Here is a 26970-nt window from a genome sequence, read left to right on the forward strand (position 1 = left end):
TTAGGATAAGAATAGCTTTCTGCCGTCTATGTTAGGCTTTTGAAAATTTTAATACTTGGCACTTTGATCCATTTGTTATTTTCTTCTGGTGTACCCGTAGCTTTTATTGAATAACAAGAATTGGAAGGAATGCATGTCCAAGAGATAACGTGCGGAAGTTTTGTGTTTATCAGATTTGTTTTTTTGTAGGAAAGCATCTTTATGGAATTCAGTTCTGACAAAGTGAGATTTGATTTTTTTTTCTAACAAAAGTTATGGCAAACATTTCTTTTTGAGTGGCTACAATCAATGGTGCACATACTCGAACATATTGACAAAGTCCCCATAAATCTTTCACCTAATTGTAACCATAACCATCCTTCATCGTACCAAATACTAGAAAATTACACATGTACTTACACTCAACTTGATTTCTTGGGCTACTTATTGCCCAACATTTTAAGCTATGCAACATTGTACGCATTATTGCTGTTCTATAAATTTTCCTTTAAAAATTAAGATGCTAAGATATGCATCAATTGCATATCTCAGAAACACCTCTCCACTTCATCCAACCAATTCTATTACATTTATCTTCATTATTTCTCCATTATTTGTATAATAGATCCTGGTTAACAAAAGTGATCGCTCTGTGGAATCTTTTGGCCATCAATCTTAATTGGAATCTCGTCTTTATTTCTATTTGCACTAAATTTCATTTCATATTACTCTCTTGTCTGCTAATCAGTAGGCCCTTATCCTCTAGAACGTCCATAAATCCAATTTAGCATTTAATGTTGTTTTGTTTCTCCTCATCAATTAGCACCATACTATCTGCCAATAACAGACATCTAGGTGTATCTTCCGAAATATTAGTGGCATGGTCATCCATAAGTGTGTAAAAACATTGGGGCTAATTGCAAATTATTGGCTCAATCTTATTGTGACTGAATGGCACATAAATCTGCATATAGATTAAAGCGGAATTGGATATGAAGGTAATATAACTCTCTTATACTTCCACCAGTGACCATCATAGTCCCCTTTCTCTTCATGTTGCTTACTCCATGAACATCTTGATAACTGCTAAAGCCAATTGGTCAGAACCTCTTGTTTTTTGGAGAAGAAAGCTAATGTAATCTTTAAGTGGAAGAAGTTGTTGCCAGAATATTGGCAGTTGTTAGGTTGATTATATCATGAACCAAGCAATGATGCAGATTCAGCTTGCATCCTCTGATAATGCAAGATCAGAATTGATGATGGGCGAAGACTGATCTCATAAAAAAAGGCCATTTACATGAATGTTTTGTATTCTATCTAGTGCTTTTTATTAGCCACAGAATTAACTAGTTTGAGCAAGGAGAGGGTGTTGAAGTTGGTCATAATAGCCTATTATGGCTGTTGGATAAATATAATTTCATGAGATAGATACTTTTAGTGTTGCAAGAAATGAACTGTTACCATTTTTATGTTCTTAAGTGCTTGGTTTCACCATGGATTTTATTCAAATAAAAGTCAAATCCAAGACAGCCTGGAAAAAAGTCTGTATAGTTGCATCCAGCCTTTGATGGGTAAACAGGAAGGGGTGGAACCCTAGAAACAACAGTCCATCAGAATTCGAAGAAACGAATGTAGTCAGACCATCTTCATGCTACTAGGTATCCTTGAGCAGGTACAAGGTCTGCTTGCTGTGCAATAGGGAGTCGCCCTACTGTATCAAGCTCTTCAACTGGCTAGAAAATAATCCAATTCCTTGGTCAAAGTGCAGTATCTTGGCAATCCTTAACAATCTGCCATTTTCTCAAGGGCTTGCTGATCACTTTCGAGCTTAACATACTAGGAAGCATCCTTTGGTTTCATCATGTGGCCATATTTGTGCGGATATTTTCCAAGAGTGGTAGTAGGAGCCTAGTAGTCTAGAAGTTCTGGTGTATTTCATGATATTTTGTGATCTTTCAGGAACTAGTGATCAATTGCTTGATTTTTCCACTTTGCTATGGTGCAATTGAACACCTAGGTAGGATTTGGTTTCATGACCAGGAGGAGGAAGGTGTCAACCACTTCCTCTTAAAATCAGATTAATTTCTTGCAATTAACCATTGCTTGGTCCTTGGGTGCTTTATAGTATAAGTGACTATTACTTAAAAAGTTAAAACACATATATCAAATAAAGAATGAAAACTTTTTTCTGTTCTAATCATGTGGGTCGTAACTTGTAATATGATAACTACAATAGTCCAATCTCATAATTCATCTGTTGGGTATTTAAAAACTTATAAATATACTAATAAATAATGAGTTTATAATTTTAAATTTCTCACCTAATTACTAGTGACTTGAAAGGGTCACATAAAGAGTTTGCTAATGGCCCAAATAGCCTTGCTACTGTGGTTGACATGCAGTTACACTTGCTACCCAGACATTACCACCATTCTAATGAAAATAAGAGTAAAATTTTCTGCGTCAGGATCTCATGGCGATTTACATTCCATCAGTCTGAACTCAAAAATTCTGATGAATCTTGAAGACATCCTTACTGAGTTTGTTTGAAAACAGCAGGTGCTGTTTGTATGAATATGTAGGTTAAACTAAAGGTGCACCATTTTGATTTATTATATTGATGATGTTTGGCATGTGGCTGAAATAGATAAAATCATTTTTTTTCGTACATTCACTCTGAAGATATATCTATTTCTCTGTATAATTTTGCGAAGGAAAAACCAAATAATCTATGAACATAAATATGGTGTCCTGGTTTGTTAAATTGTCCTGTTTTTGAGCTTCAGGAGTTCTGAACCTGTATAGCAAGAAGAATGGCAAGCATTCATTTGTTGGTTTAAGTCTAGCATTGTTGTTGAAGCAGTTAGAAATGTGCAAATTGAGTTATACTTCTGATAGTTTGATTTGTGCTCTAAACTTCTGAGGAATATCTAAAACATAGATAGATAATTTGATGTGCATCTAGAGCTTTGTGGAATTGAGTTTATCCAGATACAGACACTACTCTTCATTTGCTTCAATTTTGTTAAACAGTAAATGCATTTGCTATTGAAATACTTTTGTGGATATGATTGTGCCTATGTTGTTTAACTTGGAGCTACTACCAATGCGAGTTAAAATATCACAATATGGACTATACAGTTATTTTTAGACTATTGAATAGTTTGTAGCTGGTAAAATCTTTGATGATGTTTAAATTTCTGTTTTCTTTTGACTTACTTGACAAATGCCCTACTGTTTTATGTTTCCTTTACAGCAGTTAACATTGTTTCACATAATTTTGATAAGGTCACTGGATTTTCTGTTGGAGGCCATGTTGTTGATGGTTATGGTGCTGGAGTGGATAATGCGACAGTCATAGTGGACGGGAAGTTGAGGGCTATTACAGATAGTCAAGGATACTACATGCTTGATCAAGTATGCTTCTAGTCAAATTATTCCAATCCATTTGTGCTCTTTGTTTATACATGATTATTCCATATTATTTTTCTCTACTTTGAATCAAGGTTTGCATATCCGGTATTAGGAACTGTACCAGTATGTTACCGATTCGGTATGATATGGTCGATATGTTATGATTCCCATATAGGTGCAGGCTTCCAACACTTTTTTCTCACTCTTGACCATTGTACCGCCCAAAATCGAGCGATAGAGATTGGTACGAAGTAAGGTTCGCTATCTCAATACCGGATACTATACCATATCATGCCGGCACAATGTCGGTATGCCCGGTATGGGGTATGGTTGGTATACAAGGCTCGGTATGCCCCCCGTACCAAGTCTCAGTTCGGTACCAGTACGGTATGCCTAGTATAGGATGGTATGTGCCGGTATGGCGAACCTTGGTACTAGGCGGTACGAGGTGGTTCAACTCGGTTCATATCAGTGTGGATAGGTTTTGGCTTACATAGTGAATTGAATCTCGGTACGGTTGGTATGTTTGGTGCAACAGACTTTTTTTTGAATTGCTGGAATGCATATAAAAGTTTCTTGTTAACCCAAGCACTTTTGAACCTGCTGCTCTAACATATTGCAAATAAACAAGAATTCACCTTTAAGCAAATCTTCTCCTATTCATTTTTGTAATTTTTAGAACCATGTTTTGCTGTTTGTTTCTACCTTGAGGCTGCAATCTTCATCAATTCATGCCTTTAAATTCTTCTTCACTTGATATAGGATCTTCGAGATTTCTTCCCTTCTGTTCTAGAGCCCTATACTTGAGGTACTTTTGTGCCAAGGCCTTTTTTGTTATCTGACGTACGTATTTACGTCGTCCGTATAAGTTCTCTTTGATTCTGTCCTTATTCCTGCAGCCTCGAGAATTGATTTATTATACCCAATAACCTTCTTGTCCTTTTAGTTTTACCATCCACCTACCTTGAAAGTCTCATTCTATTTATGCCGGCCTTATAGGCTTACCCTTTATTTATGGCATAACAGTTGTTATAAGTTACATCTCTATTGTCCCAAGAAGATCACACACTGTGGTAAATTTCTTATGCAACTGATGGAAAAGGCCCAAAGAAATGAGGAAGAGGCCCCAAAAGGTTTATGTTTTGAACTGTATGAATTATTTTTGGAGAGAGCCGGTGATTTTGATAGTTTTTGTTCTTCTAAACTAACTTTAGGTGACTACAATTTTCTTCCCGTTCATATGCTTGACTCATATTGTCCAGGAAAAGGCTCCTTGCCACACATTATTTATATAAAATACAGTGTTTCGTGATCAAACAATGTTAATGCTGATTGTTTATCATGATAAAATTTTTAACGGACTAAATATTTAAAATTTGTTTAGACTGTTGTGCATTTCAGCTTTAGTGGGAGTTTGGGCAGTGTAAATTTACAGATGAAGTTTTCCTGAATGACTTTCTACCTTGAAATGGTTGTACAATAGGTTCAAAGTAGGCTAGTTGAAGCATCTCGACTGTAATGCAGCAACTGGATGCTATTTGGACTTATGGATAGATTTGACAAATTATTATGTGATGATGTTTTGGTAGCAATTTCATCATGTAGACTAGAATGTTGGGCATTGAGGATGCTACATTGCTAAAGGATAGAGTGTAGCGAAGGTGCTCATGCTAAGGAAAAAATGTATTGTAATATTGGAATGGTAGAGTTGGAAATGAGTACAAATCATAGGAAAGTTAGGAGTGGTACCAGTAGAAAGCAATGAAGTAAAATTTAAAAGCATTAACAACCCTGATGAGGAGAGGATCTAAAAATGGGGGTTGAAGGGTTGGGAGGAAATAGGGATGAACTATGATGCTTAGATGGATGCCGTGTGTAGTTTTCTTTAAAGAAATGCTCTACTTTAAAAGTTCTGGCTGGGAACAACTTCTGGTAAGACTGCCTTAACCAACCTTAGTTATTACTATTAATGATTATTTTATTTGTCTAATTATTAGTATATCTAGTTATCTCTTCATATTAGCTTGTCTTACAGAGGTATTGGTACTTCACTAAATTGGTAGAATCTGTTTCAAGCCCTAAATGGGCTTTTTCTGCTGGTATAGACTAAAGAATATAATATTACGATTTATTTGATTGATTTATCATATTCATCCAGGATGGAACAGCTCTTCTTACTTTAGCCTTTCTGGGTTTTGCCCACCAAAAGAACCCCTTCTGCTTTTCTTTTTAGTTGACTTCTAATGTATCACATTTTAGTTTTTCAGTAAGAAATGTGTTGATTCCTAATGAAATGATCGGAGGGACATTTGTTCCCATTCCTTTCTTTTTTTATAAATTTAAATCTAAATGGGACATTGGTGTTGAAAAGGATGCAAGTATGGTTTTATTTATTTATTTTAATGTTTTTGTTGAAGCAAGAGCCTTTTTTCCAGGTTACATCAAAGCATTACTCCATAGGGGCAGAGAAGGCCCACTACAAGTTTAACACACTGGAGAATTTCTTGGTAAGTTAGTATTCTGATATATTTTTCATGCGAAACCATTTAATTTCTTTGGTTTATGTACCTTTACTCTTCTACTATTTTATTAATAACAATAAGCAATTAACATCGTTAATATTGATATCAGGTTATGCCAAACATGGTTTCCATTGATGACATAAAAGCTGTCCGCTATGATATCTGTGGTGCTGTTCAAATGATCACTGCAAATTCAAAGGCTATGGTATTCTATTATTGGATAAATTTTTGGGCAATGTAGATGATTGTACAATTTTTAGTTTCCTTAACCACTACATAATTGATTGCTATGACTAGGTGACACTGACACATGGGCCTGATAATGGCAAGCCTCAAAAGAAACTCATAGACGAGAATGGAAATTTCTGTTTTGAGGTATGTTTGACTTTTTAGTGGTACTAATTTTCTTTTTCTTTCCTTGGTGCTTCTCTGTTTCTCAAATGGCTTGGTTTCATGGTGATTCTCCTTGTTGCTACATGCTTAATAAGAACATGATGTGTCTATACTTAGTAAGAACATGATGCATCTATACTTAGTATGATCATGATGCGTCTAAACTTGGTGTGAACATGATGCGTCTAAACTTAGTATGAACATGATGCGTCTAAACTTAGTATGAACATGATGCGTCTATACTTAGTATGAACATGATGCGTCTATCCTTAGTATGAACATGATGCGTCTATACTTAATATGAACATGATGTATCCGACTTGCATTGTTCATTATCCATTGAGCAAATTAAAATATCCAGGCATTGTACACAACTATGTGTATTGTCATGTTGTTTGAGAGGTATCATTAGTTTTTTGTAAAATATGAAAACAATTCGTCTTATTTGGATGCTAAATCCTTTTTGAGAATGTAATTATAAATTTAGGGCTGTCTTAGAATTAATATATATAGCATGTAGCTTATGCTCATCCATTTTTGGTAATTTTTATTGGTCTCAGAGTTTGGGTTATTTATTACTTGGTTATTTGTCATGATCAAGGTCTGCTAAATCGGAACCAACGACCATACTGGCCGGCGTCCGATTCGGTATGGTAGGGGTCCACCGTAATATTCTGGGGCGAACCACAAAAGAGAAGAGGGAGGGGGTGAGGAAGGAGAGAGGAATATAGAGAGAGAGATGGAGGGAGAGGGAGAAGGAGAGAGAGGGAAACCCTAATCAGGATGGCTGAACCCTTCGAGAGGGAGGGGTAGAGAGGGAGGGAGGGAAGGAGGAGAAGGGAGTGGGAGAGAGTGAGGGGAGGAGATGGGGGAACTTACCTCTTGGAAGTGATGGGGCGGTTGGCAAGGGAGAGACGAGTGAAGGAATGGGTGAGTGAAGAGCGAAAAAGTTGGGAGCATTTTGAAGATGAATAGAGGGATGAGGGAGGGTTTTTAATTAAACTGGGCCTGAACTGACCCGAGAGGCTGAATAGTCTCGGGCCAGCTTCGGTATGGTCATTCCTTGACTCGCTAGACTGCAAAGCTTGACCTCCCTACTCACTGGCTTGACTGCATTGACTTACTGGATTGCCTCTTTTTTTACAGAAAGCTTCAGCAAAAACCCTCCTGTTCGGATCTGTTCGGCAATCCATAGTCATGTTATAGTTGTAGATTTGGATCCTAGATGATGAGTCAGCATAATGCTTGCTTCTTTTATTCTATAAGCATCTATTTTCAGCATCAACTCAAACTTGGTTCAAATTTCTATGATGTAGGCCTTAACTAGATTGAGCTAGATATGATCATGACTTTCTGTGGCCCAACCTCCCCTTGCAAAGAAAAACCACACACACACATGCATGCGTGCGTACATGCTAATCAAAACTTCTCCCTTATCCTAAATCCTCTGTTCCTCTCCTCCACTGCTCCTTTTCCAACTTCTTCCTTCTCTCATCCTCCTGGCTTTACCATCTATAGGTCCCAACAAAACCCTGTATTGCCTTGTCCCTTGCATCTCGCAACTTAATGTCTTGCATGATTGCAGATCTTTTCTAACCACTCCTGACTTAAGTAAATTAGAAAATTAGCTTGCTCCCTGGGATGGTCTCATTTTCTTTGAAAATTCCATTTTACTGTATAAAGTTTTGCTTATATGCTGACATAAATAATGAGATCATATGCATATATGTTGTATGTCGATAAAGCAATTATTAAGGGAGCTTATGATAAAATAATACAACGGAAATTATGTATAGCTGTTTGAATCTTCTTTCTATATGCTATTGGTTATGAACCATGCACCAAGTTTTGGGATTAGTTATCACACATTCTCTTTGCACTTGTCATTATTTTTATACATTGATGTCATTATTTTTATACATTATTCTGAGATCTGTACAGTGGTGGGTATGACTTCTTTTTTATTTGAGCTCCTGTTTTCTCTGTTTAAACTTTCTTGATTATTAGTGTTATTTGGTTTTACTATGTGCGTTCACTCTGTTGATCAATTCATTGGTGCTATTTTCCTTATTATTAACATTTATGTCAATATTATATTCATTCTGCTTTTCTCTGTGTTTAGGTATCTTTATTAATTATGTTGTTTATAGGTTCCAGCTGGTGATTACCGGTTATCTGCTTTTGGAGTAGATTCTGCTAGTTCTTCTGGCCTAATGTTTTCACCACCATATGTTGATGTCAAGGTTAACCGCCCATTGCTTAATGTAGAATTTGTTCAGGTAAATAAGTTAGAAGATAGAATTTTTTAACCTTGCTATATTCAAGGCTAGAACCTATGATGATTTAGCTTCATTTACTCATATAGCGATTTAGCTTCCTTTACTCGTGTAGCTACATGGCTCTCTTTGCAATGTAGGAGTTCATAAAGTAAGTTACCTTTCTGAAACTATTATGTTTTTTAATATCCAGGCACTAGTTGATATTCATGGTACCGTACTCTGCAAGGAGAACTGCAACCAGAATGTATCCATTTCTCTTGTAAGATTAGTGGATGCAGGCATGCAGGAAAGAAGGACAATTGCCTTAACTCACGAGAGTGGTGATTTTATGTTTCAAAAAGTCTTTCCTGGAAGATATCAACTTGAGGTACCACTTTTGTCATCTAAATTCATTTTTTAAATCTTTCGATGTCAGGCAATCATGAGTTAGCACTCCAAAAATCTGGAATAATAAAATCATGCAGCTTATCTATTAATTTTTTTGGATGAACTATCTATTATTTTTCATTGGTGTAAATATTGACTCTTGTGCTTAGCCTCATATATTCATCTTAGGCTGCTGTTTGTAATGCTTGATGATTGATCATGTTACCTAATCTTTGTTTAGGTCAAACATATTTCATCATCATCAATGCCTGAAGAGGATAATTGGTGCTGGGATCGAAGTGCTATTGATTTGGATGTGGGTACTGAGGATGTAACTGGAATTGTCTTTGTCCAGAAAGGTTACTGGATCAGCATAATTTCAACTCATGATACAGATGCGTACATCCAGCGATCTGATTCTTCTCGTGTTGATTTGTCGATAAGGGTAGCTTGTTTGCTATAAAAGTTCCATAATGGAAATATATATGATTTATTGCGAGTTTTCAAATATATAGAACCGATTTAGGCAGCTTAATGTCTTCATTCGTGATATGCAGAGAGGGTCACAAAAAATATGCGTAGAGTCTCCCGGGCAGCATGAACTTCATTTTGTTAACTCATGCATATTCTTTGGGAGCTCATCATTGACATTTGATACCTTGAATCCTGTGGTGATGTCCTCTTTTTAGTGCTTCTAGTCTTTTTTTTTGTGTTTCCAATTTGTGTTTAGATGCCCTTTTATTTTGGTGAGTTGTTTACTCATTTACTGCCTCAAACTCTCCCTCTGTCAGCGTATATATCTTACTGGAAAGAAGTACCTCCTTAAAGGTGAAATTCACATGGACCTGGCCTTGAATCCAGATGCAGTTGACTTATCTGAGCACATAGTTGTTGACATACTTAATAGAGATGGAGTTTTTCTTGATACCATCTCTACTAAATTTGCTTCTGATATAAATGACCAAAGGACCGTTGCTGTATATGAATACTCAATCTGGTCAGATCTTGGAGAGGAATTCATCTTTGTTTCTCGGGACTCAAGGTATATGGTATAATTATACCGTAATATTTTTGCAAGTACATCTTTTCTTGCCACACAAGTCTATTTTTTTTTAAAAAAATTCTTAACACTGGTATATGGGACAATTTGAATTAATAGAAAAATTGCATCTTTAATCAAATACATTAAAGCATTCGGAAGAAGTGCCTGGTCTCTATGTGCATTTGATTTTAGTGAGCTTGAGTGGGCCTGATAAGATCAAATAGCAAGATGATATCATGATCCTTAGGTATTATGAAACTTGTGCCATGCATGGTATATAGTTTATACACAATAGTCAGATATGATGGCTTAGGGCTTTTTGTTAGCCATATCTCTGGCACAAGATATAACACACTGTTTACAGCTGAATCCCCCAGGCATGAAACCATGTTGGTTCATTGATATTCTTGTCACCTATTTTACCTATTGCTCTACCACCACCTATGGCAATCACATCGTATGGCCTCCAGTTTTGTTTCCTGATATTTTTGTGCAACTTGTTCATTAACCTTATCCTTACAATCGAAATGCCTTTACTAGGAACATTCCTTGTTTCCATTATCTTTCTGGAAAAATTGTTAGGAAATCTAGTGCTATTTTTTCTCTAAATTATTTCACATTTCTAACTGAATGCTATAAAATCCTATTGCTTTACACGTTGCATCATTTCTGCAACTTTCACTTTGCTAATATTTACCTGCCTATGTTTCCCAGAACCACCTACCACTCATTTTCTCATTTAGAAAATTCAAGAAAGTATTCTTTATGCCTTTTTTTATGTGATTATAATTAACCAGATCAAGTTTATGTTACTCTTAACACGCCTTGTAGGTTTTTTCTTTTAGCACAGCTCATAATCAACTTTATAAATTGTGATTCACTGCTAATTTAGCCTTTCATTTCTTGTGTATCTTAAAGCAGTTTTTACAGTTTATCACCGAGATTTCGCACTATTAGTTGTCTTGCTAGCACTTGAAGCATGTTTATTTGCCATTGTTACATATGCTTCCTCAACATTCCACCTTGATGTTTCCTTTAAAGTTGCCATGTTCCTTTTAAATTCCATGCACGTAATTCTACCTTTCCAAGAAAAGTTATCATATGATGTGTCATCTTGTTTCATGTAGTGTATACACTTGACCTCCTTCATAGAAGTTTGCTTTGTAAGATTTCTCAGTATCCCATAACAAGTTCCAATAAAGGGCTTCTTTGGGTCATCACCTTCTTAATTGTACACAATTCATGGATTAATTGCTGGCCATGCTGTTCTCATATCCTTTAATAAGTAACATTTTCGACGATGTATGATGGCTTTCAGAATTGAGAGAGACTAGTTTATGGGAGAAAACATGGAATCTGTGGCTATATAAATGAGATTTTTCAATGTTAACATAGATCTGAGAGTGGACATGCTGACCTGTTTTCGTGGATCTGATGTGATATAAGGCCAATTTAGGCTAATTCTTGCCAATATGGTTGTGCATGGTTTACACCTATTGTATCATAACAGTAGTTACTCAGCATGATGATATGTTGACTGGCACCTGACTTCGAGCTTTTTAATGCATTAATTTCTGATTATATCTCTATTTTATTGTCGCCAATGCTCCAAGTTGGTACTTGATTTCCTTTTCCCCCTTTGAGCCTGACTTTCCATGAAGCTTCTCATTAGCGATGAACTTGGCTTTGCAAGCTATTTTTGCTTTCACAGATTCTTTTAGCCATTTCTTTGCCTTTACATTTCCTCCTTGGTCTTTTAAACTTTCTATGCTATTCCTGCTTTATTGTTTGTTGATTCTTCCATGCAACTCATGATCGCTAGACATATGTTGGAAATGTGAAGAATATTTCAACAATGATGCAACTGCAACTTGTCATTTTGAAAATCATGAGCGCAGATGCACATTGAAATTTGGGTCAAAAGGCTATGTTACTCTTGGCATTAAAATGAATCTTCAAGGTTGATGAGATGACATTTGGATGATAGAGCTTGAAACCAATATTGAAAATAACATTCCTGGATTGGGTTTAATTAGCACAATGCTCGTGAAATTCTCTATTTTGGATCTTTGTCCTGATCAGCTGTACGCAGCATGGTTTTGAGTATTAGACTGTATAGGTCCCTACCAGACTCACTGTACTGCAACAGTAGGGATCCAACACCCAGTACACCCCCCCCCTCCCCCCCCCTTCCCCCCCACACAATATATTAAGCATTGGAATCAAAAATTGTACTGTACTTACAGTGTGTTGGTCGGTTACCAGTATGGGTACCAAAACTGGTACATGAAACCTTGACATTATAATCCTTGTACTTCATTTGATGGCTACAACGTTCAGTTGTGGTGACCTTTGGTTGCTCTGACCTGAATCTTCTCTACTGTATGCAGAACTAGCATAGACAAGAAGATCCTTTTCTACCCAAGACAGCGCCCGGTAAGTGGTTTGCTATATCTTAATTCATCTCTACATTCTGGTATTAAATTTTGCATATTAGTCATATTTACCAGTTAAAATTAACAGGTGTCAGTTGCCATTGATGGATGCCAAGCTCCTATTCCTCCAGTTGTTGGTCAGGTTGGGCTATACCTTGTAGGATCGGTGTCTCCAGCTCTATCTGGTGTTAATGTACGAATTCTAGCAGCAGGTGAGAGCAGCTATGCTCCTTTACAGAAAGGGGATTTGGCTTTTGAAACAGAGACAGGACCGGATGGTTCTTTTACTGCTGGCCCCTTATACAATGATACAACTTACAACATTGAAGCCTCGAAGGTTAGCAACAAATCCATTTAAATCTCTAACCTGCCGTTGATTGATCAGTTATCAATGTTTATAAAACTGGGTGGGTTCTTGAGTCCTAATTAACCCAGGTTTGTATTGAACTTTTGACCTGAATATATGGCCAAGTATTTGGGTTAAGCCAGTTTTTGGTCAACCTTATCCGATTATAAGCTAACCTAACTCGGTTTGTGAATATAATAAACATATATTCTTGAAATATGGTATAAATTGTAGGGATTACTTTTAAAGCAAGTTATCCCCAAATTCCTTATTTCTTCTACTTTCGGTGATGGTCCCATCCCATTCCCCATCCTCTCTCTGAAACAGTCGACAATGGCGACCATTAACCCAGCTGAACACCCCCCCCCCCCCAACTTTTCCTTCTCCCTTTTCTTTTCTTTAACTCACTCCCTTCATATCACTCTCTTCATTTCATCTGTATCCCTTTGTAACCCTGCCCTGGTCGCTGTTGCTGCACATATGCCCTTGGAACCACCACATCGTAGTCGCTCCCTACCTCCACGACTGCTTCACGTCCACCGCCCCCAAGCTGCCACCCACCCCTTCCCCCCCTTAATCCAACCCTTACCCTTGTCATCCCACCTCCTCGTAGTTTTGTAGCCCATCTGCTGCCACTGCTCTCTTTCACTAGCTCACCTCCTCCCTGTGGCTCACCCTCTAACTTTCCATCCTATATACACGACCAATTAGTGTTTGGACAAAAATTTTTTCCGTCATCCCATTTCGAGGACTCACGGAAATACCTCGGATAGTACCACAATCCGTTCTACGTACAATAATGTGTTGAACTACTTCAACAAGTCTACGCGTGAGGTATCCGGCATCTGATGTTCATACAACAGTATCTACAACTCTTTTGCGGGCTCCGTTGAGTTGGCAACCCGAAAATAAAATAAATAGGATATATATGTAAATATGGTCAAAATAAAAAAATCAATTGATTTACACTGCACGACCCCGTCAAAACATTGAACTAGAACAAATCAGAAAGAAATATTTGTTTTTGTTGATAAATTAAAAACACCAAAACAAAATACCAACCATTGTCCACTGACCGAACCCTGAAATAAAGCTGAATATCTTTCTCCAGAAAGGAAAAATAAATGCTTAACCCAACTAAGCTGGGCCAGATCAGGCACCCAAATGTTGTCCGATATGGGTTCAGGGCATGGTTTTGCTGACTTGGTGGTTACTTGGATTGATTCTAGTCTACTATTTAAATATTTGTTGGATGGGGGAGCCCTAACCTGAGCTGATCTGAACTTGACTCATTCATAGGCCTACTTGTGCATCAGAAAAAGTAATATCTTCAGTAGCAGGATCCTTACATATTCTAGATTAGGGTATGGCCATATAAGGCAGCTCATCACCTTCTTTTTCAGAACTGTTGCATTTAACTCTTGACAAGAATTTAGTTGAATATTGGACTTAGTTGGAAGAGTATTTTTCTTACATCTGTGAATAACTGTTAATTACCTTATTTCTGGACTTCTCTATAGGTGATAGATTAACTTCTTTAAAAATTCTTTGTTCTGATGTTGCAGAAAAAATTGAAATATGTTTACACAAGATGTGTTCATGTCTCAGATGGTCTATATTGTCTACTTTCTGATATGTGTTTCCTTTGACCTTGATACAGCCTGGTTATCATGTTAGAAAAGTGGGAAGCAATTCTTTTACCTGTCAGAAACTTGGTCAGATTGTTGTTAATATTTATGATGGAGCAGGAGCTGGAGAGTTGCTTCCTTCAGTTCTGTTATCATTAAGTGGTGAGGATGGTTACAGGAACAACTCGGTTAGCGGTGCTGGTGGAACTTTTGTCTTTGATAACTTATTTCCTGGAAGTTTCTATCTGCGTCCACTGCTGAAGGTGCTTTAACAAATTCTTATTCATCAACTATCCATCATATGTCTGCTTATGTTTTAGGATTTTGCAATTGCTTTTGACCTCTGTATTTTACAGATTCTTTGCGGCATGTTGATTTTTATATTATATATCTTTTAGCTGGGTACCATTTTTTCTTTTTCATAGACCTGCACAAGAATCCTTTTATGTGTTGAACTTAAATTAAGACATTAGCTGATTCGATATAATATTTTCCTAAATATACGTCTTCTGAACAACATCATAAATTGGGATTCTCAGAAGTGTTCTGCATAAAAATCTTGATTCAAAAAAGTTTGAGATTTATCGTGCTTCTGCTATCCATGATAAATATCCGCATTCCTTTTGTAGAAAGGTGAGCCATCCTCAGGCACTTCTGGAGATTTCTCCTTTTCAGGATCTTATTCTCTCTTTCTTTCGTAGCTGCAAGTTTGATTAGGGCACTGCTAGAGGCTCATCCCCTTTGCATTAGCCATCCCTCAACCTGAGAATTGGCACACCTAGAATCTCTACCATTCTATGAAGGTCCTTTTTAGATTTTTTACACATGCCATCTCACATTGGATGCCGAGGTGAAGATGTGCTTTGTATTAGTTGCCAGCTTATTATTTCTTTGTTGCACACAAATACTAAAAGGAAGCTTGTGGAACTCCTAAATTTAATTTAATGCCAATTAAAACATAAGAATAAATTATCTGAAATAACATGAAGAAAAAAGATTAAAAAGGACTCTAGAGGGACCCTTATCACTCTGGGTGATGAGACCATTGGACCATTAAGGGATGCCTTTGGGAGCCCAAAAGAGGTTGCCTAACTTGACCCTGTTTACTCTAAAAATCACAAACAAAAGAAATCTCCCATGATGTGTTTGACTAGCAAGCAAACATACTTGCACTGCGTGGATTTCGTGGCAAGAAGGATTTTTGTGCCATATTTAATACTCCCAAGTACATGAGTCTGTTTGTTGAAACCCATGCTTTAAATCGGTTCTTTTAACCATACAAAAGGTCCTTCCTTTTGATCTTCTTTCCATAATTTAATTTTTAAAGCATCCTTACATGGTTTGAATTCTTGAAACATCTTCTTTGAAGGACTTGGTTGAGCGACCAAATTTCTATAGTCAGCTAAATTATTCCTTGGTTTCTTGTCTTTAAAATATTTTATAAATGGTGTGATATAGGCACTTATTCAGCATTTGTGAACAATTTGGAGGGACAGGATTCAGAATTCTGAAAAAAATGCAGATGCTTTGGCATTAAATTTTTTAACGCATATTACTAAGCAGATTTTTTAGGTTTTGTCGCTGATTAATTCATTCATTTTTCTCTGTGTCGCCCTTGCTTTGTAGTTAGATTTGTGGCAGTTCATTTAATAAGGATTCATTTTTGTGTAATGCTTAGTATTTATATGCCACCTCAATGTAAAAAAGTTGTTATTGTTGATGAAAATTTTTAACTGCCTAGGCATGATTGCAACCTCAATAAGGGTCATCTAAAGTTGCTAGTTGAAGCATAATACCTCCATGGTCACTCCAGTTTATATCATACATAATCATGTATAACTTCTGAATGATTTATCAACATTACATGTTTGCCAAGGACAAATTATGATCTTTAGTTCTTTAAATTCCAAATTTTGATTTGACTAAAGGTACACTACTTCTTTGAATAGTATTATTGTTTAGCGTATGCCTTAAATTCTTGATTGCTCAGTTGTATCCATTTCCCTTCCCTAGGAGTATGCCTTTTCTCCTGCTGCAGTGGCAATAGAATTGGATTCTGGAGAGTCTAAAGTGATCAAGTTTTATGCAACACGTGTTGCTTACAGGTTTGTGGATTTGATCTTGTATTATAGTTGCATTCTCAGAGTCTCATAATCTATGTTATTCATATTGTTGTTTCAGTTACATATATTTAGAATACCGAATTCTAAAATAGTTTGTCATAGATGTAACAATATTAAGAAAATGTGATAAAAATTATAGGTGGTCTGACGAGAATTATGCCCAGACTAGTCTGTCCTTGAACAAACCTTCAACCTATTTGTGTTCATCATTGATCACTAACAGCTACTTCTAAGAGCATATGCCTCGGGTTTTATTTAATGAGACATTAATTCTGGTGAATGTTTAATCGACATTATGATGTAAAATATTGGAGGATAAGAGCTATAACAACATTGATTCTTGTCAGACATGTTGAAAGTAAGATATGGAAAATCTCAAAAAAAATCTGTTCCTAGATAGTCGACTGATTTCGTGCTAAAAATTATTTAGGATGAGTCAAGGAGCTTTACTACTGAATTTTTTTTGCTTGGACAAGGAGAGAATCCTAGTTGACCAAAGCAACTTGTATTAGCTCAAAATTTAAGAGAAAGCCAGCTTGTCTTTCAATTAATTAATAAATCTAAGTATTCTGATTCATGTAGACAGTCTGGTTGACATGTGTCTCTCAGTTTGCTGTGAATGAGTTGTTGATTATGAGGTACGTCATGCAGAGAGCTTATTGTTGGCTTCAACTAAGAATTTTCTCTTGCTGTTCTTAGTAAATGTTAGGAGGTCATGCTAAATGATGCGCATGCAAGGTTCTAGATTGTTTGCTTCCAATGACATGTTATAGGGCAAGTCCCTCTTAATGGTGATACCTTTTTGCAAGTTGCCTTCCCTAGTGTATCCTTTAAATCTTGTGGTATTTTCACAAGTTGCCTCCCTTTCAGTCCCACTTTTTGATTTTCAAGTTTGAGCTCTTGCCTGTGTTGTTCGCCCTTGACGTCTAGAACATGATCAAGATCTCTTGGGAAGAAGCTTCAACAAGTTCCTCCAGCTGTTTGAGTTTGCCACATCCCTAGCCTCTTTCATTTCTTTTGTGTGGTCTAAGGTTCCTCTGCTCTCTTTCTTTGGCTTCTGATGTAGATTTAGGGCTGCAGGAGCTCCTTAGTTGACAATGAGATAAAATGGATATTTAGTAGGTAGATATGATGATTTCCCATAAATAAGCCAATCACCATTGATGTGGTTTTCTGGTTAGGCATGTTGAGTGGCCACTCTAGCTGTTTCCAAAATGATATGCACACATTCTTTCCTACATTACAGGATCTAGAATGAATCTCTAACATGTAGGATTTCCTGGATATTTATACATCCACTTCTTTTCAGTCTTATGCTGCAAATGTCGTATACATTTTACGCACTTAAAACAGTGAAACTAATATACAACTGCGAACCCTGATAATATTGCCATATATTCTAGGCTACAATTTATCACAGAAATCTGCTGCTTCTTCATTATGATACATATCAATAGCGTGTATAACAACAGCTGGTGAAATGAGTTATAGTATGTAAAGAGATGACTAGATTGTTTCCTAATAGCATTTGTTGGTGCAAAGTAGTCCTCAAAATTTTAGGACTTCTTGATTTTTTGTATTTGCTCATTTTGCTCTGTGAATGACAAGCCTTTTTTTTTAAAGGAACAAAAGAACTGGAAGGAAAAAGTTTCATATTGGGAAGGATATAAACTTGCATATGTTTTGGACTATTCCTATGAATGATATGTTGAGAGTAAGTAGTGAAACTAGGAATACCTGAAAATTTATTTGATCAAGCACTTCCTGTGTAGGTGATACTATCGAATGATCGGTATTTTTACTGATATACCATGTATTTTAGACAACAGCCAATTTGCACATAGAATTTATGCGGATGCTTTTCAACTATATTCCAGTTTCCAATGCTAAGGTTGCAGGTCCAATTCCTAGTCATTGGTCAACTTTTTCATTATACCGAGTCCAGTTTTTATAATCATGTGTAGATTAGAATATTAAGTTTAATTAATAACTACCTTGATTTGTAACTTTGATGTTGTTTCAAATCTTGTGTATGTTGTGCTTCTTTGTGATTGTTCTTCAATATGATATTAGAACTAGTTTAACTATATCTTTAAAAATTTTTAGATTGTTCTTTTAATGTGCCATGAAATAATCCATATCTTTATCATTTTTCTGAGGCAATGTCAAAAGCTTATTGCGAATGTGCAATTCTCTAATCTTAACCAGCTTTTTCCTTATAGTGCTATGGGCAGTGTATCATTACTTTCTGGTCAGCCGAAGGAAGGTGTTTATGTTGAAGCACGATCAGAATCCAAAGGCTACTATGAGGAAGCAACAACTGATAGTCTGGGAAATTTTCGCCTTAGGGGACTCCTCCCTGATACAACTTATTTAGTAAAAGTAGTGGCGAAGGATTACCTTGGAGTCACGGCAGTTGAACGAGCTTCTCCTGATTCTGTTGTTATAAAGGTAAGCTTTGTGGAAGTGACTGATCACTTTTTTTGCTGTTTGCATTTTTTTGCATCTGATGATAGGCTCAAGAGAGCGCGTAAATTTCTTGATCATCAAGGTCAAATAACAGTTTCATTGAAAATGTGTGACTCAAGAATGCACAGTGGGTAATGAATATACAAGTGAAACTAGTCCTAGTGATCCATCCTAGAAAGGAGTAATTGATCAGTAAGGGGCATACTTAATTTTTTGGCAGTAGTTTGGAGGAAAATAGAAGACCATCAGTGAATACTCATAGTGAGGTAGATGAAAGAAAGAAAATACTTACAATGAATATTCTGATATCGGTGGTTAATAAATAATTGCCAGTTTAAAGTTGAAGTTAATACGGAAATAAGGAATCCAGATGAAAGATTTATGGATGTTAGATGTTAGTTATACCATGGTGATGGCCACTTCAATGCAAAGTGTTCACTTTTATTTTTTTGTGAGCTTGCGCCATAGTAAGTAATGCTCAACATATTCACCTTTGCTTCTCAGTCTCATGTTACTGGATGCTGTATTGCTTTGCAAGAGATTAAGATAAGTTATTCTAGTCATTTTATTTATTTTTCTTTTTCCTTTTCTTTATAGAAAGGGCCTGTAGGGTCCTCCCCCCCCCAACAACAACACACACACCAAAAGATCTTTAACTCCCAAATCCTGCTGAGGGTGAGATTGGATCCCAGGTCATAGGTATAACTGCCAATAGCTTTACCAGCTTGGTAAGTTGGCATCTTCAATCCCTTGTTAGCCTTGTTTATCCATAGAACAGAAGTATCTGTCAATTAGGTGTTTTGGGAAATTCATGGATTCTTTTTTTCTTGTAGGCAAATGCTGAGTTATCATATCGTTAAGCTTTGTGCCTCTAAAAGTCAGTTACTGCTTTGTACAAACAGTTATTTGCATTATTGTAATTTATATTTTATTCATCTGGGGTTCATTGAACCTACTAACATAAAGTGTTATGCTTTTGAAAATAACAATTTTGTGCTATAATGCCCTTCTCATTGTCAGGTGGCATCTGAGGACATCAGAGGCTTGGATTTTGTGGTGTTTGAACAACCGGAGATAACCATTTTAAGTGGTCATGTGGAAGGAAGTGACCTTGAAGTATTACAGCCCCATCTCTCTGTGGAAGTCAGATTGGCTGCTGATCCATCAATAATTGAGACGGTCTTTCCTCTGCCACTCTCATACTTCTTCCAAATACGTGATTTGCCCAAGGGCAAGCACCTTGTGCAGCTTCGGTCAGGGCTTCCATCAAGCACTCACAAATTTGAATCTGATGTATTTGAAGTTGATTTGGAAAAGCAACCTCAAATTCATGTGGGTCCTCTCAGATTTAAAGTTGAGGAATATCATCACAAACAGGTAGTTCCCATCTGATTTATATGATTTCCCTGCAAAAGTTGCTTGCTGAAATATTTTATTTTTCATTTTTATTTCTATTTTGTTTGCCTTCAAGGTTTTAAAACCGGTACTGGAGGGCATGCCCATTTTTTTGAAAAAACCGATGCAGTATCGGGTAATGACACGGTACAAGAATGTATCCCATGCTGACATTGCCTACTGGTGCCTGTTTTCTAGTCGAATGGTGCGGTACTGTTTGTAGCATCCCATTTGGCAATGTTTAAAGCCTTGATGGACAATAAATTATTGATTTCTTTTTTACTTCCTTTGTTCTTGATAGATCTCTCCCATGGGTGCATGCCTGCATGCATGTGCTTTTGTGCGGATTTACTTTGAGCTTAGTCGTATATATTCATTATTCAATTGTAGCAGCTGTCATCTACTGAGTTGCACACCAGATCATTTGCCTACTTGATTTTTACCTTCTCACTTCAAAGAAAAAGAAGTTTCCATGCAATAATGCACGTGTCATGGTTCAAAACTAACAAATAAAAATATGAAAATTAGAATTTCTGCAATCACAAATGCAAACATACTGATGTTTCCATAGCACATGTTTTTGTGTCTATCTGGATGGAACCAAAAAAAGGGATGTTTTTTTTTGTCTTAGAGAAACTGAAACTTTCGTATATTGCACAGGAACTAACTCCAGCTCCGGTCTTTCCACTTATAGTTGGATTATCTGTCATTGCCCTCTTTATCAGTATGCCAAGGTGATTGAATTTTGAAGTTAATTTTTATTTTTCTATAAATTAATAAATTAAGACGTAATTCTTATCATTTTTCCACAGGTTGAAGGATTTATACCAGATGGCTGTAGGAACGACTCCAACAGGATCTGGTACGGTATCCAGTAAGAAGGAAGCCCGAAAGCCACTTTTGAGAAAGAGAGTGTATTAGTGGAAAGCAACGGCCAGATAATTTTGAGTTACAAGTGACTATTAGAAACTTAGTTGATCATTAGTTATTTTGACGTTTCATTGTTGATCAAGGTTGGTCTGAATTCAACTTGTAAATTTTTCTTTAAAAAAAATCAGGAAAATATACAATCTAATGATATAGTTCAGTTAAACATTTATTGTTTTCTGGTTTTGATGAAGGCAACGGTTTAGAAAATTCCCATGCAACCCATCATCTGCACAACAATGTTTGCAGTTAAGAGAATTATCATAGGTTTAAGATGCTCTAACCATCCGTTTCTCTTTGCCCGTAGGTGGGACCGGGTACGTGTGGCTCCGGCTTGGCCAAATCTAACATGAATCTGGCCTCAGGTCTATGATGCAGAGCCTAGTCTATCTGCAATTCATGGATTAGGCTTGAAAGTTGGACCACTTTCAGACGTGTAGCTGGTCCCTTAGGTGGAACTCAACGTGCAGATTTGATCTGTTCGGAGTTTCTTATATATGTATATAATTTCTTAGTTTGGAACCCATGATTGACTTGTGGGATTCAACTCACACGGTTCGTTTTAGCAGATATCACTGCAATCTGCTTTTTCATCTGTGCATTAGGAATAATTCATGGATTAGCAGCATTTTCCATTTGTAAGTTAAATTGACTTGTTCAAAATAAGCCGGTATTTACTTTGATTCTCACTTGAGTAGAGGATGCCAACTAGTATGGTTAATAATTATGGGGGTTTGGTCCGGTGAAATAGATTGAAGTCAGCCATTTTGGACCATTTTCTGCATCTTAAAGAAAAATAGTTCACCAGTAATTCAATCCTCAAGTTATGCCGTTTTCCATTGGCATTTATGATTAACAATGCGCCAGATTTTACTTTTCACGCATCTCAAAAAAGTAGACTACTTTTCGTGGCTTGACAGCATTGCTCATCAACCCAAAAAAACATAACCTAGCCGGAAATCATAAATGCTAAGATCTTCAAACGCAATACCCAAAAGCTCTTTATTTGTCTTTTTCTAAATCTCTTAAGACCGTCTTCGTTCGGGACTTCATTTTGTAGTTTATCGTAGCTGATGAAAGATCGTTGAGGCACAAGTGCCCAGAGTCTTGAGGTAGTTTTTGTTTTCTAATTTTTTTTGGATATATTAATTGTGAGTCGCCTGCCAAAGCAATAAGAAGAAAAAAATAAAATAAAAATTGTTGAGTGAATGTGCCCGCTACAGCTTTTTTTTTTTTTCCTTAGGAAAAGAAAAGAGGAGGAGGGTGAGGAGGATCTCACCCGTGTAGCAACCTACACTGGATCTTCTTTTCACTGAAGAATGTTTGATATGGGTAGATAAATTTTACTTATATCCTTTCCATCGGCGGGGCAGCTCTACTAATGCGGCAGTCTCTTCTACGTGTGAGTACGTCACACCAGCACCATCTAAATACCGGCAAACTAGATGGCAACTCCACCGGACAAATCAGATGGGGAGCATTCTGTCCTTGCATTTAATCGACGTCTGCGAATTTTGAACTTAGGCCACTTTGGTAGAATCTTAGCTCTGTTTCAACTGTGTTACCATCTCGATGGTTGCTACCCAGCTTTGTTTGTATAGAAATGCCACCAAGAGTAAAAGAAACGGCTCACCAGGGAATCAAAAGGAAACGCCAAAAAGGCATCCCAATAAACCACCTGATCTCGAATGGCCAACACGATTCTTTCGCGGTAGTCTGTCCATTCATAGTATAAAAGAATCAAAAGGAAACGCCAAAAAGGCATCCCAATAAACCACCTGATCTCCAATGGCCAACACGATTCTTTCACACTAGAGTCCGCGATATAAGTCTCCATTCATGATATAAAACTCCAGTGCACAACCATCGACAACCCAACAAGCGAACACACAAAACATCTCCATCTTCCTCTCCTCCCAAAACAATAGCAGAAACCATGCCCAACTCCTCAAACATGCCCATCCTCTTCTTCCTTCTACCCACTGCCACGCTCCTCTTTGTGGCCTATGCCTTTCACAGGCGAAAGCCCAAGCAAACCAACCTCGTCCTCTACGTCCACGACTACTTCAGCGGCGACGACGCCTCCGCCGTCACGGTCGCAGGCAAACTCGGTGCAGCCTCCAACATCCTGCAGTTCGGCACCGTTGCGGTGGTCGACGATGTGGTCACCGAGAGGCCTGAAGTGGACTCCAAGGTAATAGGCCGAGCTCAGGGCTTGTATATAAACTCGGCTTTGGATGGGATGGCATTGTACATGGTCTTCTCGGTGACGTTCACCGAGGGGCAGTTCAAGGGAAGCACGCTGGAGATCCAAGGAGCCGATCCGTTTAAGCTCAAGGAGCGCGAGTTTGGTGTTGTATCTGGGACTGGGTTCTTTCGGTTTGCCAAGGGATATGGTATCATGGAGACGCAGCACTTGGACGTGGCTACCTTGAGAGCAATAATCAAACTCAACTTGACCATCAGGCATGAATAGTGTTTCTGACGCTGTTTTAGTTTCTATATTATAATTCTCGATAATGCCATGCCTCCGATCCGAGTTAGTGAGCTCGCGTGTCAACCACCGTATACTTGTTAAAATTTAAATTCTCACAATTTCAACAATATTTACGATATTGCATCAATTTTAATAAACTCTAATCTACAATAATATTTGTTAAAATTTTCTAGTGGTTCTTCTATCACGAAATTCCGGAGCAAGCTAGTTTTTCGAATCTGTAATATATATAACTTATTATATATATATAATAAGTTAAACAACCCAATAAGCAACAAACTCTTTAATTAAATAAATCAAGTATATAAATAAATAATTTTTTTACAGAAAGTAGGCAGAGAAAATTCTATCAGCTTCAAACTAAATTCAGATATGCAGTATATTTTTACGAATTAAATTTTTCTTTAAATTTTCTTTACGAATTTCATTTCTTTCAATATATTCAATTTATTTTGTCAACAACTAGCTCCGGCCATGGCCACGCCGACGGCTTCGGCTACAAGTGCAGTGAAGTGGTCGGAAGAGGTAGAATAAAGCTGATAAATCCAAAACAAGAAAAAGCAGGGCACCTCTTTCTTAGGCAAAAATCCGGCGGTCACCGGCTGGAATTAAGGCTCTAAAAACTCTGAAGAAGGGAAGGATCAACTAAGGGATGCCGGGTTCTTACCTAGCTTCCAACGATGTTTAGCCATGGCCACGGTGCTGGTGGCAGCCGACGTTCGAGGAGGAGACCGAGAACTGGCGAATCTCCAACTCAAAGCCTTGATCTTCTATGGAAGGTTGAGGAAAGCTTCATCCCTCTAATTAGAGCCGGAGGGAAGCACCTGAGTCCCTATCGGCATCGGACCACCGGAGAAAATGTAAAGAAGATTACTCCTGATGGGAGTCCAGTTCCACCCCTTAGAAACTAACTGCAAGGATACTAAGTGCAAATAACGGAATATCCGGCCTTAGTGAACTGGTAGACAAAACAAGACAGCAGACGGATACCCAATTGGAGATTGGTCCTTGCGCAAATATTTCACAGTCCGAAGTGAGGTTTAACACTTTCTTTTTTTTCTTCTTCTTTTTAAAGGTGTGATAGAGCCTGCTATCCTTCTTCTTAAAAAAAAAAAGAAAAAAAAAAGAGAAGAAGACAGAGCTTGCTATCCTGTTGATCTACAAACAATTGCATACTTTGGCTTCAAACCTCCATCAAATGTTTTCTTAAAATTTAAGAGGCGGACAGACAGTTCTTTCTCAGCTACAGCAACAGAATGTAGTTCTTTACCTGCAAGAGCCTGCAAACTTTCTAGGGGAAGGGGCTTTCCTTCTTTTGCCAGGAATAGACAACGACTTCTTGTAGAGGATTTGTGAAAGCATGGCGGCCAAATCTCGATCTACGCTTTCCTAGTGATATGCTACATGTAACCGGTTACGTGCACGTAGTCATTTCGTGTTTTAATTCGATTTTGATGGATAGCGATGCGTTTCTACAACTACTAATGAAGCTAACTACCGGCAAACATCTAAGAAAAGTATTCTCCATTAGGTCAAATGGTGCAGCTTTCAGGCTGCAAGTCCATTTAATAGTTCCCCAAAGTTCTGACTAATCGGTTAATGCTTTTTTGCCTCGATTAATTGAACAAGCACTAACTGCCAGAGGTTTAAGGCACCTCACCTTACTAGATTGCTGTCTTCTAGTGTTCATTGAAGTCATATCTTTCTACCATTGGAATAAAAAAAAACAGCATATTGATTGCATATTAGATTTTGAAAAGGGTTTTGAAATGGTGTAATCGATCAAATATGGGGACCGAATGCCCCTCGCCTGATTTATCCGGTGAAATCGCTATCAGGTCTGCCGGTACTAAGATGGTGCTGGGGTGACTTATTCACACACGGGTTCATCCGTGCTGGTAGAGAGGGTATGAGTCTTTCTACTCGCGTCGGACATTCTCTGGTGGAAGGAGGCTCAGTGGGGGCTGCTATACAGGTGGAGTTAATTCTCCTCCTCCCCCTCTTTGTTAAACAAAAAAAAAAAACTATTCTGTTAAAATCTAATCTTTCAATTCATCCTCTTGGGTTTTTAACTCCAGTCTAAAGTTTATTTTTCTAAAAGCACGACTGTCAGCATCTGGCTTGATAGCAATAAAGGAACCAAACTTGTGGGAATTAATTCTCAACCATACGGCCAACTCTCAAACCGTCTCCAGCAGATTGGCAACCACCCTCTTAATTATGCTATCCTCTTCTTTGCCGCTTTATTATTTTGTCCATCTCTCCTCCCTCCATCTTGACCGATTGCAGGAAATATTAAGATCAAAATGAACTTTCTTTAGCCTCCACTTTCTTTGCATTGGTTAATTATAAGACAATCTATAAGGTAAATAAAAAACGGTAGCTTTAATGGTTGCTTTAAGTCGTTGAAGCTTAAGGCATCTGAACTCATGCTATCATCTTTTATCATTTTTGGATTTTTAACATTGATAGCATGCTTGTGTAGTTACACATCCAGCTAAGGATGTTTATACCTTTCACCCGACAGAAAAGAATGCCTGTAATAGATATCAGGCCTTGATATAGGGGCTTAGACCCTTTTGAAAAATTGCTCTAAAAATATGACCCTCTCTTGTTAAGTTTGGATTTCACCTTTTTGCTTCATCAGATTTTTTTTTTTTTTTTTTTTTTTCACATTCTCATCCCAACATATGTGGGCTTACTTTTGAAAGATGAAGTATGAAAAGGTAAAATTCATCGTTCTAAAAAAAAAGAATTTAATGGTACGACATTTGGCTTGGGACAAAGCTAGTGACCCTACCACTATCTTAACTTCTTGACTACGTCAATCAATTGCGACAAAGCATAAAAGCGAACATTCTTGCCAGAAGTATTGAGTAGGAGGGCAAGTTAGGCGTGGCGGGGTTTGTTTCGAAGAAAAGCGATCGTGTTGTGTTGCTTCTGCTCTAGAACCTGTCATGACATATAAACAACTCATGCAAAGCTCCTAAAATTTCTTAAATTAGGCACAAGTCAAGTTGGCCCATGATTTGTTGCATGCGCATTATGTAGGCATAGTATCAAAGTAACAATTTAATATTTCTATTAAAGCCTTTGAACAATTAAACTTCATCAGCAAAACCTAAACAATACATGTTTTACATCCTCGTCAAATT

General features: G+C 37.3%; 2 protein-coding genes across 4 annotated transcripts in view; both read left to right on the top strand.

The window, feature by feature from the left end:
- LOC120107896 (nodal modulator 1-like) overlaps window positions 1-22007 on the top strand; it is a 30409-nt gene extending 8402 nt beyond the window's left edge. Inside the window, exons 11-28 of one of the 3 annotated variants that reach the window (XR_005509499.1) lie at window positions 3268-3396; window positions 5829-5900; window positions 6025-6120; window positions 6213-6290; window positions 8459-8587; window positions 8778-8954; window positions 9195-9398; window positions 9511-9624; window positions 9745-9995; window positions 12386-12431; window positions 12519-12767; window positions 14437-14667; window positions 16418-16509; window positions 18750-18978; window positions 20017-20373; window positions 21052-21125; window positions 21204-21404; window positions 21626-22007. Coding sequence is in view for 1 of the 3 variants with exons in the window: in XM_039121409.1 (XP_038977337.1) it covers window positions 3268-3396; window positions 5829-5900; window positions 6025-6120; window positions 6213-6290; window positions 8459-8587; window positions 8778-8954; window positions 9195-9398; window positions 9511-9624; window positions 9745-9995; window positions 12386-12431; window positions 12519-12767; window positions 14437-14667; window positions 16418-16509; window positions 18750-18978; window positions 20017-20373; window positions 21052-21125; window positions 21204-21312 (2637 nt within the window). In the remaining 2 variants the exon portion in view is untranslated. Of the gene's footprint in view, window positions 1-3267; window positions 3397-5828; window positions 5901-6024; window positions 6121-6212; window positions 6291-8458; window positions 8588-8777; window positions 8955-9194; window positions 9399-9510; window positions 9625-9744; window positions 9996-12385; window positions 12432-12518; window positions 12768-14436; window positions 14668-16417; window positions 16510-18749; window positions 18979-20016; window positions 20374-21051; window positions 21126-21203; window positions 21491-21625 lie in introns of those variants that run through there. The other 2 variants (XR_005509500.1, XM_039121409.1) reach the window with 2 other exon arrangements.
- Window positions 22008-22856: 849 nt separating this feature from the next.
- Window positions 22857-24762, top strand: LOC103700997 (dirigent protein 11-like). The gene has a single exon (XM_008782923.4). The coding sequence runs from the start codon at window positions 23255-23257 to the stop codon at window positions 23792-23794; it is 540 nt and encodes a 179-aa protein (XP_008781145.2). The 5' UTR covers window positions 22857-23254; the 3' UTR covers window positions 23795-24762.
- Window positions 24763-26970: the final 2208 nt, after the last annotated feature.

The sequence above is a fragment of the Phoenix dactylifera genome, unplaced genomic scaffold (assembly GCF_009389715.1).
Source record: "Phoenix dactylifera cultivar Barhee BC4 unplaced genomic scaffold, palm_55x_up_171113_PBpolish2nd_filt_p 001069F, whole genome shotgun sequence".
Classification (NCBI taxonomy): Eukaryota; Viridiplantae; Streptophyta; class Magnoliopsida; order Arecales; family Arecaceae; genus Phoenix; species Phoenix dactylifera.